Source organism: Genypterus blacodes, unplaced genomic scaffold (genome assembly GCF_046128005.1).
Source record: "Genypterus blacodes isolate CSIRO-AG114 ecotype Tasmania unplaced genomic scaffold, CSIRO-AGI_Gbla_v1 ptg000067l_1, whole genome shotgun sequence".
Lineage (NCBI taxonomy): Eukaryota > Metazoa > Chordata > Actinopteri > Ophidiiformes > Ophidiidae > Genypterus > Genypterus blacodes.
In genome coordinates, this window is record NW_027466879.1 from 9,192,896 (window position 1) to 9,209,584 (window position 16,689).

A 16,689-nucleotide genomic window follows, 5' to 3' on the forward strand; every position below is an offset into this window, starting at 1 on the left:
ATTTTCAAAGACAAATACTCTTAACGTAAACATCTGGGGCTAAAGTTGTGCACGAAAAAACAAGAGCGGGAAACAGATACAGATACAGATAAAACCAATCAGGATCTGACCCGGGTATTTAGGGCCTGTCTCGACTGAACGCCACAAGAGGACCTGGAGACTCTCGACTCGCGGTCCTCCTGAGGGAGCCGTGCAAGAACCCCCAGCATCAGTAGCAGCAGTCCAACAGCAGTCCCATTGAAGGCTCAGTGAACACCATAGAAATCAGTGTAGTGTGCCACAGTTTAAGGGTGTGTCAACCTTTCCCAAAAGCTTTTAAAATGTCATGCCTACAAATAAATACCATGTACAAAAAAAAAAAGTGGAGTTTTGTAGCTGTACAGTGTTAGTAGCAATGATTTTTGTGTTTTGAGAGTTCTGCATGGGATATGTAGATGGCAGGAAAAACTTAGCAGATACAAGACATCCACATTCCTTTATTAAGTCATTATCTTGTGTTTTTTTAAATTAAATTAATATTAAATCAAATTAATTAATATGGCAGTCAGCAGCCATCTTAATAACAACAGAACCAATGAAAGGACAGAATCAGAGTTTGATGGTGAACATGTGTAATTTTGATTGCGCACGTTTGAGCAAGTATGAATAATGCCTCATAGGGCCTGACATACTATTAGGTCTGAATGTGACACATTCAACGCAGCAGAGTGAGTTCACTGAGGTTCATATTCAGGACAAACGGACCACATTTATCCTTTGTTAAGATGAAACCATTTGGGGGAGCTTAAGATCCCCTTTTTATCAGAATGAAGAACACAATTCTGTGGAATAATCCTCAGAGCTTCATGCAGGGATGAATACATGTCTAACACACATGAGTGTGTTTGAAGCTGCAGGGCAGCTACAGACATGCCAGTCAGTCCTGAGACAGAGAATACAGCTGCTATGAGGAACGGTCATTCTAAGGTGAACCAATATATAGCACACACAGACAGATATTCCATTTCTTCAAATGTTTTTTGTTTGCTGCAGATTCACAACTTTTAGAATAACTTTAATTATAGAATTTCTCCCTGCAGCGAATATAAAGCAGAAACATTCAGCCTATGTTTTCTGCTGAGTCATTCCAGGCTGCTTTGTATTATTTCTCTCAGTGTGGGAGGACGCTGCAGGCTGCACACTGATTGGCTGAATAGAGACATGCATGTAGGTCCAAAGTCAAACATCTGGAAGTATTTACTGTTGTACTCCCAGTCTTGCCAGTCTTGGTGTCTTAGTTCCACTGTGTGCCTGTGTCAGTGAGCTGAGAGAGTGTGTGGAACTGCAACATGTCCTTTATTAAAGTTGATCCAAAGTCTGACTTCTCCTTCCACAACCTGCCTTATGGGATATTCTCCACTCACCGTAATGTAAGTGCATTGTTCTCGAAACAGAGAGGACCTCTACCTCTCCTAAGGACTTTTAAAATCAAACAGTTTGGTCCATGTGGTGCTACGCAGTGGGAAGGATTGATCTGAATTCTTGTTGTGACTTGTTCTTCCATATCTAACCCTTAAAATGCATACATGTGTTTTTTAAAAGATGTAACATTTTGTAGGTATTCGTTATTCACCTACGTGGCTGAAGACCTGAAGTCCAAGTGTTTTCCTGACATTTTACACTGAAACATCTGCAACTTCTAAAAAAACACAATAGCAATGTGATATTGTTCAGACGTAATGTGACAGTGTATCACTTTAAACATGCTCAATAATTCGGATCTGGTCGAACCCGACATCCTGGTGTTCCAGGAGAATCCAGAGGACCACCAAGCATGCAGGAGGGGAAGCAAGCTCCCAAAATCTCAGTAGATTTCTTAACTCTGGAGCATTATGAATGGAATCTGCTGGTGTGTGGTATGATACTGTGGCCAAATGCTGAAGTGTGTTTTGTCCCCAAACACTAGCTACTGCTTATGTCCTGGATGTGGTGTCTAACTTGTGCAAGACAAATGACATTATATCTATCATAGAAAGTATCTCTTTTCTTCCACAGCCTAGGCATCGTATTGGGGTTGCCATTGGAGACCAGATTGTGGACCTGAGTGTGATAAAGACTTTGTTTCAGGGTCCTGAGCTGTCTGAACATCAGCATGTCTTTGACCAGGTGGGACAACTTACCTGATTCATTATGAACCGCACTCACTATCACTCAGATGAACCTTTTTAGATTGATGTCAGCCAGGTATCTGATATGGGTTAATGCAGCATGTGGGTGGAACCACAGCATTTGAAGTTAATGAGTATGAGTCCGATGTGAAATGTGTGTAATTGTAATGTGTGTGTTCCTGCTTCCTGTCAGCCCTCACTGAATGCATTCATGGCTCTTGGTTATAAAGCATGGAAGGAAGCCAGGAGAACTCTGCAGGGTCTGCTGTCGGTGAATCAGAACACACTGAAAGACGACGTCAGTCTCCGCTCCAGGTCAGTCTACACACAACTATTCTTTACTTTATTAATGCTAATATGATGATTTGTTTGTCTTTATGGTTACAAATGTTTCATGCATTATGTCATAGCAGGTGTTTCTAATACAAACATCTGGCGTGACGTCCCAGATTAGTTAGTGGCCTCTAGAGGGCGCTATAGCAGCCGTTCATTAACTGTTAATTAACTTTTTACTGTATATTACTGTTAATATTTGATTGTCATTTTATCTCTACAGAGCCTTTGTCAATCAGAGTGAAGCTACCATGCATCTTCCTGCCGAAATTGGTGAGTCTGAGTCTGAGTCTGAATCTGATTCTTCCCTGTGTTCACCCAATCATTTAAATCTTAGCACCCTGTCATGAGGACCTACATAAATATATTTTACCGACTTACAGGTGCTGTAATATGTCTTTGAAGGCTGATCCCAGGCGCCTGGTGCTTATAGAATTCTAGACTTTAAAGAAATCTTGAAGTAGGCACATCTTGAATGTGAAGTTATGCTTTACAAATATATAGTATGGAACTTAGAGTTCCTTGATTTTTGTTCTCTGTCCATAACCAGGCATGTACATAAAATCCAGTACTAAAATAAAGACAAGTCAAGTTTTCCAGTAAAGTTAATCTTAGGCAACTGGACTTGCTAGCCTCTCATCCAAAAGGCTTCCTCAGTTCTGACAGACCGGTGGAATTTAACCTCTGTGGAGTCGTAGTCAGAGTTGTTGATACTCCTGATTAGTCCTAGTTAATGGAAGTTGGGGGGCTAAGACAATAATTGATGATGATCAGATTTCTTTTCATTAGGTTGATGGATTTTCTGAGCCATCTGTTATGTAATGTCCTCAAAGCAATGGCTAAAGCAATTAAGAATAAGGTGATTCTTTGGTTTTTGGCGAGATCGAGCTGGGTTATCATCAGTGTATCAGTGGTACATACTGTATATGAGCACAGGAGCACACCTTTGCCAGCAGCGGTACCACCGGCAGTTTGAGTGATTATTATTCTTCCTTGTGTGTTTTTTCACAGGTGATTACACCGACTTCTACTCATCAAGGGATCATGCCATCAATGTGGGAACCATGTTCAGGGGAAAGGAAAATGCTCTGATGCCAAACTGGTGAGATTGATAATGTGATATTGGGCTTTACAAAGACTCGCTAATAATCTCCGGACTGCTCACTTCTGGGGGATCTTCCCCATTACTGCTCATGGTAAAATCCTGTGACTTGTTTTGTGCAGGCTGAGGCTTCCAGTCGGTTACCACGGCAGAGCGTCCTCAGTGGTGGTTTCTGGGACTCCCCTTCATCGACCGTCAGGCCAGATGAGACCTGACCAGAGTAAGATCCAAATCTTTTCAGGGTTTCCAAGCTGTGTTGCTAAGTTCCTAAGTATTGTATTCTCATTTTTGACTTCGCCCAGTTAGCGTTTTTAACACACACCAGATCTCAATAGACAAAAAGAACAATAATGTACCAAAACCACACAGTAGTCCTCAGATTATCATTTAGGGCATTTAGGGTGTATTTTTGAGTGATGTGGTTGGTAAGAGCTTGATTATAAAATAATTGTGCATTTTTATTTATTTAACACAAAGGATCCAGGACTCTTATGGCACCAGGATAGTTAAGACTGACATCAGACTGATCACAATATATTCTGAGAGCATTTGCAACCTTGCACCTTAGTTTCATAGTTTTATATAAAAGAACAAAACCTGATTTTCATCTCCAATGACGAATAACTTGTTGTCTCTTTGTTGTAGCAAAGCCTCCAGTGTTTGGCCCATCAAAGCAGTTGGATATTGAGCTGGAAATGGTAACTATGGTGTTTATTTAATGTATACACTGTGACTGTATGGATATTATTTGTGAATAAAAGATGGAATGACACAAATTTCTCTCCCTATTTTTTAAGTGTTGCTTTTTTTCCTCCCTTTAGGCCTTCTTTGTCGGGAAAGGGAACAACCTGGGAGAGTCAATCCCCATCGATAAAGCTCATGAACACATCTTTGGCATGGTGCTGATGAATGACTGGAGTGGTAAGAACATACAGTACCTGTACATGGTTGCACACTGCTCAAATCCCTGCTACCTAGACTCATCAGGGTGGTCACGCTGAAAAACCCACACAAGATTCACTATGAGGCTCATTATTCCACTCCTTGCGTGCTTGCCTGACATTTGTTAATAATCATCATAAGTTATATATGCTTACTTACGCGCTGTTTCTGTGCGTTTATTCCCAGCACGGGACATTCAGGCTTGGGAATACGTTCCTCTGGGTCCTTTCCTGGGGAAGAATTTTGGGACAACTATCTCACCCTGGGTTGTTCCCATGGAGGCTCTTCTGCCCTTTGCTGAGCCAAACCAGATCCAGGTGAGCCGTAATGTTACACTTGTGCTTCTATGAATACACAGTACAGCTGAGATAGAAGGTAAACACTCGGGAGAATATATTATTATAGTATATTATTTTAGTTATCCTGCATTGTTTAGATGGATTCTTGCAAACTGTGATTAAACCATGCAAACAGTTTTGTGGTTACAACTTAAGATAATTTTTGCTTCTCTTTAAATACGTTGCTTAGTCTCTTGGTCATGCAGATTTGCCCTGTACAACATCAGGACAATCAGTCCCTACTGCTCTGACTATGCAGCACAGGTCCTGGTAAAGGCTATCTAATGCTGCAGATCACAATTGTGATGGAGGTTTTGTATTTTCAGTTACTATCATGTTGTTTTCCCTCTTCCTGCAGGACCCAGACCCCCTTCCCTACCTGAAGCACGATGACCCCTTCACCTTCAACATTAACCTGTTCGTCTCACTTAAAGGTATACATTAGATATACAGTATATATTGTATGAAGAAGATGAAGACCCCTTTGTTGATCTCAGGATTGAGGATTGCATTTATGACATAACATGCACACTCACAATGCAATCACACACACATCTGAAATTGCGCCCCCCTCCTACACACACATGCACATCATTTGTGTGTATATACTGTACTATATATACAAACAATTGTATGTCTACCTTACTCATAATGATCTGTGGTTTTCAGGAAAGGGCATGGCAAAGGCAGCGACCATATGTAGATCTAACTTCAAGGTAAGAATTTTCTAAAGTAAAGAGGCACTATAGCACTACCTTGTGTTCCTCCATATCAATTGTTGTGGTAAATACAAATTATAATTATTGGGCACCAGATATTTGTTAACTTTTAATCATGCCACAGTTGAAGCTGATGACTTTTCCTTTATGGAGACTTTTCAAATTAAGTTTCTGCAATGTTGTGTGTTTTCTGTGTGTCTCTGTATTTCTCTCTGCAGTACATGTACTGGACTATGAAGCAGCAGCTTGCCCATCATTCAGTCAATGGCTGTAACATGAGACCAGGGGACCTGCTGGCATCTGGTACCATCAGTGGACCTGTAAGTAAAAGTGTGTGTGGGTTTTCACCTCTCACCTCTCTCTCATGTCCTCAGAAGACAACAAAGAGAAAGGGCATGTAGTGGTTAATTTAGGGATAATATTTAGGATTATATTTATTTGCGTTTACAGTACAGCAGTATGACATTATGTACAAAATGTAATCCTAAAGTGATCCAGGAATAAAATCACAACATTCAACAAAACCTCATAAAGTGACACCTGACCAGGCAGGTTGAAGGGTGGATAGTACAAAATGAAAAACTATTTGAAGTACCTGGTTATCTTCAGGCTAACGTGGTTAATTTGATAAAGCCGTCCCAACAAATCACAACTGCTGGGATTAATGTTATGAAGTGTTATATCAAATGCATTTTTGCAAACGTTAAATAAAGCAAATTGAAATGCATTTTCAATCCTTGTTCCTTTGAACATTCTTCTATCCATTACACTTATTTCTGGAAGACAATGCCAAGCCACATTCTGCACAACAGCATGGCTTTGTGTGTTAGTGAAATTAGGAGGTTACCATGTTATCGCAATTTGTGTGTGTTTTAGGATCCAGAGAGCTTTGGCTCCATGCTGGAGTTGTCATGGCGGGGATCTAAGAACATTGACTTGGGTGAAGGGAAAACTAGAACCTTCCTGCAGGATGGAGATGAAGTTACCATCACAGGTAAGACTCAGCACTCCACACCACAGGGCAGAAGAAATGTGAATTTTTTATTTTATTTTGCTTCTTGCGCGTACACTCCCTGGACTAAACCGCTGATGTAACACTTCTGTGTGGATCAAACAGCAGCAACCTGATGATAACATCTTACTCTCTTAGTGTAAAATGTCTATCTTGCAGTGCAGCAGGCTGATGTCTCTCATTCAACTCCCTAAAAAACAGTTTTAAAAGTATTTACTCACCACTTCCTCATGACACTGGGGAGTCACTTTTGTTCTCGTTCGTCTGGTTGTTTTTTTATGTCTAAAATGAAGACAATATTTGATTAAAAGACATGACGGTGTGTATTGTGAACATTACAGTGATAACATATCTGTCGATCTAAATGTCTCTGTATTTCAGCCAAATTCGACCAAGAACCTTTCCTTTTTGAATTTCAGAAAGTATTTTGTTATGACTGTAATTTATGACTGGTTAATCATCTGTCCTATTTATCAGCTAAGTGTTTTTGTGTTGTTTGATGTACCCAGGTTACTGTGAGGGAGAAGAATACAGAGTGGGCTTTGGAGCCTGCATGGGAACCATTCTACCTGCTCTGCACCAATGACAAACACACAGGAGTTGTCGGAGCTTGTTAGTCTTGGAAGAATTCAAAGTGTTACTGATAACATCTGTGTGATTTTTTAATGAAATCATTCATTTTACATCATTTTAGAGTATTTGTGTCTTTTGTTTTCCACACACAGCACATTTAGCATTTTACACAGCATAGTTACAGGTTCAGATCCCTGATTTGATGACAGTCAAATGGAGATTAAACGGAGACACTATGGCTGGGAGAGTAAAACCAGCAGGAGTGGTTGAAATTTGAATTGTACTCTTTATTCCTACATCTTCCTCACCAGTGGCGATAATATCTTCGTGTTCCATTCCACTGATGCTGGCTCGGCTAATTTTCTTCAGTGTGCTGTCAGACCAGTACACTTTTCCTGCAGGGGGCGCCACATACGCGCGTATCAGACCTTGTATCACAATTCTCAATTTATTCATGGGAAGAGCTTGAAACTGGGTCAAGCTAAAATAAACACACAAACACACACCTTCTTTAGGGTCGAACCCGATGGCGATGTTGTTTTTCATGGAGCTGTTGACAGGAAAGTCCGGAATGTCCAGAGAGACCATCCTGATGTCTGTCCTCCAACAGCCAACCCTGCTGGACTCTCCAGACTGGTGTCCTCCACCACCACCTGATCAAACTGGGACAACATAAAGATTACATCAAGTCTCTGCACTTCATATTCATTGTGATCAGATGTTCTGTTTTCTTGGATTAAATAACAAAAACACAACCAGAATGTGAAGAAACATTTGAACTTCTATGCCAGAAAGGTCAAATGCACCAAAGTACTTTACTTTTGTTATCTCACTTTATATCAGATTTTCCCAGTTTACTGATTATTTCATGGATGCTTCTTTACACCGTTGCCTTTTAACATTCATATACGAGTCGTACATATCAGACGCCATGATGGTGCGGGAGCCTCCACGGTAGTTTAAATAGACATAAAAACCCTCTAAATGATTTACTTGAAAGCCTGCGACAGTAAAGTCTGGATCAGGGCCCCTAAACGCTCGGCCCTGATCCACACGCTGATACTTTGCTGTATCATCAAACAGGATGATCACTAACCCACATCACTGGATCGTTGAGAGAGAACACATGCATGCTTTGAGTACTGCCATATGCAAATTCACACAGCACATAATCTTATAATGATTCACACATTAGAAGAGTTTTTTCATACAGCAGAAGGGGGAACATCTCCTCTGAATCATTTTGGGATGTGAGCCTGCAGCCTGTTGCATATTCTATCTGGCATTGCTCCTGCTTGGCTGGTTTGGATGAACAGGACCGGCTGGAGAGACGGAGGAACGAGGGTGATGACAGGGTATTGATCTATGCTTTAATCTGACATGGCACAGTTCTGATTAACAGCTCAATTCCTAGAAGTTTCCAGGGGATTTTCTGACAGCAGACATGAAACACAGATCACCTGTCTGCGTCCTCCGAGGAAGAGAAATCATGATGTATTCATGAGCGCTGCATTGATACGGAATCGGAATAGGAAAAAACATTCTTTGACAGCTATCTTACAAATGCATCCCAGGGAGAACATGATTTCAGAGCGGCGAGGTGTTGCAATGTTCCCCTGACAACAGAATGGACACTTTCAGCTTTGATTCGACATGAAGCTTTTGAAAATAATCACAGCGTCTTCAAACAGAATCAAGGAAGAACAAAAGTCTATACTACGCGGCTTAATTTAGTTTTCATCCTCCTGAGGTGAAATAATCAAATGTGCTTTAGTCGCTCTGTCGCTCCATTGTGGGTTTGCTCTATTTTTCCTTCTTTTTTTTTTACATCCAGGTACACAGTCTCAGCCATAGGCGTTAGCTGTTCCTAATTATTACAAATGCTTTGATTTCACTTCATGGTTATTTATATTCAGGGAAGCTGTCTGGATCTGTTTCTGGGTCACATCAACCAGCAGAGAATAGTGTTGCAGTGGCTCCTCCAGCCCAGTAGGTGGCAGCATGTACACTTCTGCTGTTAGTTTTCTACATTGAAATAAAAAGACAAAGGCAAAAACCAATGCAAGAAAGCACGCACTCTCTCTCTCTCTCTCACACACACACACACACTTCGAATATAAATAATATAATTGTCTGTCATATCAAATGGACTCATTTGGATGTTTTCTGGGGTTTGAAACATAAACTGAGTAGAGTTTTGCTGCAACACTGTGATGATTACTGCTTGTTTGTAACCAATCAATAAGAGATTGAGAAAAGTTTCATTGAAATGCAGTTTTATATTAAAAGATAGCAAAGGGATAGTTCACTATATCACACAACACAGCTTGTTAGTACTGCCATGGAAATACATATACAGTCTGTTCATATTTACACATTAAGTGACAACCAAACAAAGAAATCATAAATACCTCTTTTTGTTAACTTTACAACAGCTATACGTGACCAGTATTCCATAAGATAAAAGAGCACTATTAAATTACTGCCATCTTTCCTATCATCATCATCATCAACATCATCATCATCATTTACAAGGCCTGGAAACACAGTGGTTAAAATAATCCAGCAAAAACAAAACAAAACAAAAAGTTCTTCTCCAGTGAGTGAAATTAGTCCAAAAAAAAAAACAAAATAGTCATGAAATCCCTTTGTACAAAAAGACTATACAACATAACACAATATCATCAACACAAATGTTTGCTTATATCTGCTTGGTAGAATCTGTACAGTTTAGCATCCTGCAGCAGAGTTGGAGGGACCGGAGGATTCGTTACTGGATCGCTGTGGCGCTCTGCGACCAAACGTCAGAGTCCCTAATCGTGTAGCTGCCAAGACCCTCTGTGATTGGCCTCAGTGCTTCGTCTAGCAGCAAATCAGCGAGTAGCTGAGCTCGTAGCAGATACTTCAAAATACATGGATCTGAAAAGTCTAACCGATAATATACTGTATGTCAATATAGTGATATAGTATTTTCTTTGTACTGTATTTCAACAACAGACAGGATCTAACGTTAAAGCAATGCATCGTAACTTTACCTGTATTAAATTGAAGTTTCAGTAAGTTGTCAGTGATACATTTCTAAACTATTAACCCTCAACGCCGGATGGCTTCATGCACAGTGTTCCTAAGTAACTCCTACTGGTTTCCATCGTTACCCAGTTTGCTTGACTGGTCTGTGGAAATCCATAAAAGGCCAACATCAAGTAAATACACAAGACTATCAAATAAATAATGAATCAGTACAGACAAATATAGACCAATGAACAAGTCGATTATGACATACTTTCAGAAATGATTGTAAAAATGAGCAACTCAGTGTTATTATCATCATTATTATTATTATTAACCCTCTGAAGACATCATTACTTCAAAACAGTTGGAACAGTTTTTAAGTTCACGTTCCACAGAGAAAGCGACTAATCCCTTATTTCTGTTACTCTACACGAGGCTCTGTCTGCTCCTCTCACCTTAGTAAATAGAAAAATAGATCTTATGTATGAAAAGGTTGAGCGACGCTGCTTCAAATCTGGTTAGTGCACAGTTTTAGAATATTTCAGTATTACTCTAACTGGAACCAACAGTACCTGGAAACTAGTGCTAGTATTTAAATTGAGGGCATTTGACTTTAACATTGAGTCAACTTTGAATATAAAATAATGGTGGTGTATTACATATCAAGTTTGAATAACTCAGTTCATTTGTGTTTGCTATACTGTTTCCTGTGACGATTCATTGAATACAGCTCATGTATTTATTCAATATTGGCCATACGGAGTTCCATATTGATCTGCTGTAATCAGAGGAAAAAAAAATGACATGCACATTTACAACCTCAGAGCAAAATAAATACGTGGCTGAAAAACAGAAATGGAAAGAAACGTTTGTCACTTAGGCTGTTACTTCATCGCGACTTCCTCTGCTATGGTCGAATTCAAAATAAAAATAAACTGAAGTTATGCAGAAGATGACAGGATGCTACCAACAGCTAAGTCCTCGTTTGACTCGTCGGAGGCCATGAAACCATGACTCATCGCCGAGGTCTCCAAAATGTTTTCTGACTGTCAGCAAAACAAAAAAAACCAATGACATCCGTAAGTGGAAACGGAGAAAAGAATAAAGGAGACTCTGTGAAGCTCCATCCTTTGGCACTGTCATAAATACCTGGGTCCTGCTGTACACAGTTCTGCAACACACTCACAAAAATAAAGAAAAGAAAAAAGTCAAACCCACGCTGAGTAAAAAAAAACGTTCATAAATAGAGTTCATAATAAAGAAATGGCAACAAATGATGAGTGGCATTAGAGAGAGCATGGTGGTTATCTAGTCCAGGAAGTATGTGGTTTAGCTTTGCCAAGAGTAAAAAGTTCACTAACGAAAAGGCGAAGTGACACACAGAGACGCGTCGCTCACGCTGGCTCCTTTCAAAAGGCTCCAGATAAAACGCCGCTCGTGTCTCCGTTCACTTCCTCCCCAGAGTCCTTTGCTTCCTTATTCCAGCATGCTCGTTAAAATGTCTTTTATCATTTCGCCTAAAGGCAGTAGCACTGAGGGGACAGTTGGAGGACTGTTGAGTGCGTGTGTGTCTGAGTGTGTTCGATTGTGTTTGTGTGTGTGTGTTTGCACAAGTAGGACGGAGCCCCAGTTTGAGAGATGATTGTGTGTTAGGTTTGTGTGCAGGGCTGGGTATCACAGAGTTTGTGTTGAGACGTGTCAAAATGTTGAGACGCTGAAGTCCTGATGTGACCTGAACGCTTCATTTCTGATCCTTTTGGTCCTTGACTGAATGTATCTACCTTACACACCTGCTTAGACACACCCATCAAGTGTGTAAATCTGCAGCCTCATTCTCACAAACGTGTTGTTTTCCAGCCTGAGAGCCCTCAACAGTTCTCACAACTCCCCAGGAAAAGAGCAGAGATGATGGCGGGAAACCAGAGGCTGGTAGAGAAATGATGGTGACCAGGTCGCAACTAAAAGAAGTAGGAATATTGCATTTTACATTTATTATGCAATGAATCTGTCAGGTGGCCAGAATTGCAAATGCTAATGTTGCTCTGTGTCTTCTGCAACATTAACCTAAACAATTTAATGATCCGACAGGTATGTCAGGACTGGGTGAGTGTGTGTGTGCGTTAATCTGTGTGATATCAGGAATATTGCCTCCTAGTGGTAAAAATCATGAATGCATCTTTAAATTGCATTATGCCATTAAACAATTTAAAAACATTCTCTAAAAATATATTAGAACTTAACTGTGCTAAATGCTACGACACCAACAGGTACAAGTGACTCAGTTTGGATGTTTTACTTACACGTGACGCATAACGGATATATGTAAACACGTACACAAGACAGCTCATGTACTCAGACGCTCTCATGTGTACATATATGAACATCGTTTAACACGTGGACCGTGATGTCTGTGTCATTCAGAGGTCGGGAGACTTGTGCTGACATTTGTGTCTCAATGCATCGCAATACAGTTAAAATGTTTTTGTTCTCCATTTGGAAGAGTGAGACTTTTAAAATCATACAAGTTGTAGAATTCCTCTCGCAAAGCAACGCAACTATAACTATTCCTGCCTCCTCTGAATCTGTTGCAGTGCTCAGTTTGCCTCTGTTTGAGCTCTAAACTAAATATAGAATATCGGATATCTTCAAAACAATGAGTGGAATTGGGCATCGGGGGCTGAAGAGTAAATACTAAAAATATTCTTGTATGCTTGAAAGAATCAGACAGGAAAGGGTTAAATATGGATATGTTTTGTAGGTATTGAACGTTTGCATTTTGTGATACTACGTAGTATTGAAGTATTTTGGTTGTTGCCATAAAAATAAGAGAATTTTGATACCCAGCCTTTGTTGTATGTTCTGTTACACCAAGTATTCAGATATCACCGTGTTTGTACCTTTGTGAGCACAAGTTGTACCGGGTATAAATACACAGCAGTGTGTCTGTATGGATGTGTGTGTGTGTGTGTGTGTGTGTAGGTAATGCAGGTTGGATTAAAGTACAGGGGGGAGGGGGCGGGGCCTCCCTCACACTTCGCTCTCAGTGGACGGTTTGCGCGTGGAGACCCAGCCGGTGTCGGGCAGGCTGTGCTGGGCGTGGCGCTGCGGGGTGATGGCAGAGGGGGTCAGGGTGGTGATGGAGGAGCACTCGGACGCCTCCTCCTGCAGGAGCTGCTCTGTCTCGCCGTCGTCTAAAGACGCGCTGCTGGCCTGCAGGGACACTGTGTCCGTGCGCATGCAGGTGTGCAGGCCGCCTCGGGACGGCTTGATCTGTTTGAGGTCGTCCCAGTACAGCTCGTCGTTGGACAGGAGACACACGCCCTCCACGATGCGGATCTTCTCCTTGGTGTAGCCTCCGTCCCCTCCTCCCTGGAGAATTAGATGGAATTTAGCAGTCAGAAAACGTCCTTACAACCAGGAACTCAAACCCCAACTTACTCTAGGATGATGATTTCTGATTCTAAGAACTGAACTTACTGTAAAGTGATTGCTGAACTTTGCTACACTCCTTTTGTGATATTAGCAATAGCAGCTATGTTAACAGATTTCTTCCTTTGCTGGTTCTTAGTTTGCACTTACTGCAGACTAGTTGCAGTTCAGCTGTGTACGCAGACAGATAGTAGACATATATTGATATGTAGTGTGTCTCCTTTTCTTTTTCCCCATTTAAGACTTAAAAATAAACTCTCCTGATACTCAAACCCCAATCTGTCTTGTAGAAACATTGCATTCTGGTCTATTTGCTCATCCTGTGGGTGAAGAAAATGTTTTTGTGCTTTTGTTATGATAGATTTCCCCACTGTAAGGTTGTGTGTTTTAAAACTTCCATGTGCTATATTTCATTTTGTGTATTTACAGACTAACATGGATGTTAAGGATGTGTGTTTATTAACCTTGAACCCATGTGGCCTCTAACGGCTTTAGAGAGAAGCTACCCAACAACAAAACCCTGACCCTGAAATTCAACGAATCGCAACAGTTCGACCCGTTTAAGGTGGAATTTTCCTCTGAGGTTTAATAAGTGAACAACTGCGAAACAAAACGGAACGCACACACATCAGCAAACACAACCCATGCACAGCAGGTTCGCTCCTTTGATGCTGCACTTCCCCCTTGATTTTTGGTACTTCACACACACTCACACACAGAGCTTAAAGAGTTCAGATATCTGGAGGAAACTTTTTAAAGAAACAAATCTAGCGGACAGAAACAAACCAAACAACAGGCACAAGGAAAACAAAACCTCCATGGTGCAGAAAACACCAAATGATCTGCCAAAACTCTGAATGAGCTGCTGGTGTTGACTTATTGAATGCGTGGAGTCAAAACTGAGGGACAGCAAACAAACAAACAAGCAGAAGAAGAAACGTGTCAAGAGCTCATTTGCAAAAACAGATTCTATAAATGTAAAGCCATAGTTTCCCTGTTACATACCAGTTAATCTGTTTTGTAAATGAGCTCTTCAAGTCACAGCTTTACTTAGCTTGTGACATCTACTGTATGACCTTTAACCTCGGCTATGTTAAACCTTTACAGACCTGTCAGGTGAATCAAAAACCCTGTGAGTCACACAGACGTTGCCATGCTGTTGATCTCACACTTCAAGAAAAGCACAAGTATTCATTTCAGGTCCCATGCGGTTAAAGACAGAATAAGTAAAGAAGAGGAGCGGGAATGAGTCAGAGGAACCGACACAACTCCTCTGTGCGGTGTAGCTACCTCTCCGCAGGAACAAGTGGGTCAAAAGATAAAGGGGGAGAGGGAGTTGTAAGGATGAGAGAGCTGCAGTGAGGGAGAAGAGGAGAACATCAGAGCTGCTGTCTGCTTCTGTCACACGTGACGATATTCCGACAGAATCTCAAAGGACAAAGTGGAACAGGGATGATGTAAGGGGTAATACTGTTTTCTGTTACCTCTTTTTTATATCGTAGCTGGTTGTATATGGGAGGCTTCTGCGACGCCTCGATCTTGACCTCCTGCGTGGACGTGCGGTAGGAGGGGTTACTGTAGGTCAAGTTGCTCACCCCCGGGTCAGCAAACTTGGACTTTTTATGTCTGTGGATCAACGACAAAACAGGGAGAGCACGTCAAGGACACTAGACATGATGAAAGGACAACATGGACATGATTGGGTCTCTTCAAATCTGCGCCTTCCAGTTCAGCCTGTGGGACAATTTATGGCCACATGGGGGCGATATTAAAGTAAACTAAGCCAAAATATTTAATCCTCTTTTATTCTTACCTGTAAATAATTAAGGCAGCAATGAGGATGAGAATAGCCAGGATGGTCAGAACTCCACCAATCACGTAGCTGATATGAAGCCCTTCACCTGTGACAAACAGACACACGTCAATGAGTCAATGAGTGTGTGAGTGTGTGAGTGTGTTCAGAGTCAATCCCCAGGCTTTGTGTTGGCGAGCCGAGCGTAGCGACGGAGTACTGACCGTGTGGAGCCGACACCACGTTGCTCTGTAAGCATCCTTCAACGTTCAGGTTCTTATCAGTGCAGCTAAAAGAAGGAGAGAGGCACAGCATGCATGAGGAAACACAGCACAGCCTGATGGAACAACAGGAGGGTTATGAGCCGGATTACAAGTACGATGAGGCCACACAGACAATTAACTTCTGAATCTTAGACGTTTCCTGGGCACAATTAAAGCTTTGACATCAGAGAGACACATACTTGATCAACGCAGGTCCTCTGTGTGGAGAGTCTGTGGGGGATTTAGGGAGATGGTTGGGGACGGGGGTGCTGCTGGGTCCTCTGGCAGGAGAGGTCGGGACGTAACCCGAGACTGAAGAAGAAACAAACGTGATGAACACATCACATACTGTGTACTTCTCCTTATTTTGCAAATATTTTCCACACCACAGTTATAGATGTCTTTATGAATGATCCTTTTGTCCAGAGTCAGACAGTCACTGGTTTCCTCTCACTTACTGGTGGAGCAGGGTCGGCCATCGGGCTCGTCGGGACACGCACACACAAAACTGTTGGTCTTAGCGAAACAGAGGTGAGTGCAGCCTCCGTTATTCACCCCACACAAGTTTGTACCTGAAAGAGGAAAATGTTCAGAACTTCACTCCAGACATAAAGCCAGAGCATCCTGGCAGCTTTTCCTCCACAGTTTGGTGCATGTTTAGCCCTTTTGCATCATTAGAATGCCAAGGGTCACATATGTATGATACAATTCCGTCTAATATCTGGTCTGTTTCAGATTCATATTCGTCTAAATCTCTCTCTCTGATATCCGTCCTGCAAACTGGGGTGGTGTCTCCTGCCGAGTGAAGTCTCCTCACCTGTCTGTCTGTGAGGTGATACCACTATAATGTCCATGAGGCCCTCCACATTGGCCAACACGGTTTCCTTGTTGCGGCCGCTGTGTTTATCCACCCGCTGGATGGACTTAGTCTGCCAGTCCGTCCAATAGATCCAGCGGTCTTGCTGCGAGAGTCGGGAGAAAGGGGTTAGAGGGGAGGACACCGGCTTCAACTGGGGAAACGAGGGAG

The 16,689-nt window shown here is 41.7% G+C and overlaps 2 protein-coding genes across 3 annotated transcripts in view; one reads left to right on the forward strand and one right to left on the reverse strand.

Annotated features, from left to right (window-relative positions):
• The first annotated feature begins 1,245 nt into the window (after positions 1-1,245).
• fah (fumarylacetoacetate hydrolase (fumarylacetoacetase)) lies at positions 1,246-7,281 on the forward strand. The gene is made up of 14 exons (XM_076155887.1): positions 1,246-1,409; positions 2,035-2,145; positions 2,341-2,462; positions 2,704-2,753; positions 3,492-3,582; positions 3,705-3,802; positions 4,228-4,280; positions 4,404-4,503; positions 4,711-4,841; positions 5,221-5,296; positions 5,532-5,578; positions 5,800-5,901; positions 6,458-6,575; positions 7,103-7,281. The coding sequence occupies exons 1-14, from the start codon at positions 1,329-1,331 to the stop codon at positions 7,177-7,179; spliced, it is 1,257 nt and encodes a 418-aa protein (XP_076012002.1). The 5' UTR covers positions 1,246-1,328; the 3' UTR covers positions 7,180-7,281.
• A 2,574-nt stretch (positions 7,282-9,855) lies between these two features.
• The window catches only part of lrp4 (low density lipoprotein receptor-related protein 4), a 103,210-nt gene continuing 96,376 nt past the window's right edge, over positions 9,856-16,689 (reverse strand). The window contains exons 32-38 of one of the 2 annotated variants that reach the window (XM_076155579.1): positions 16,480-16,624; positions 16,121-16,234; positions 15,863-15,974; positions 15,624-15,688; positions 15,421-15,508; positions 15,092-15,233; positions 9,856-13,547 (exon numbers count right to left, since the gene is read on the reverse strand). In XM_076155579.1, the coding sequence (XP_076011694.1) occupies positions 13,206-13,547; positions 15,092-15,233; positions 15,421-15,508; positions 15,624-15,688; positions 15,863-15,974; positions 16,121-16,234; positions 16,480-16,624 (1,008 nt within the window). In that variant the 3' untranslated portion in view covers positions 9,856-13,205. Of the gene's footprint in view, positions 13,548-15,091; positions 15,234-15,420; positions 15,509-15,623; positions 15,689-15,862; positions 15,975-16,120; positions 16,235-16,479; positions 16,673-16,689 lie in introns of both variants that reach the window. The other variant, XM_076155578.1, reaches the window with a different exon arrangement.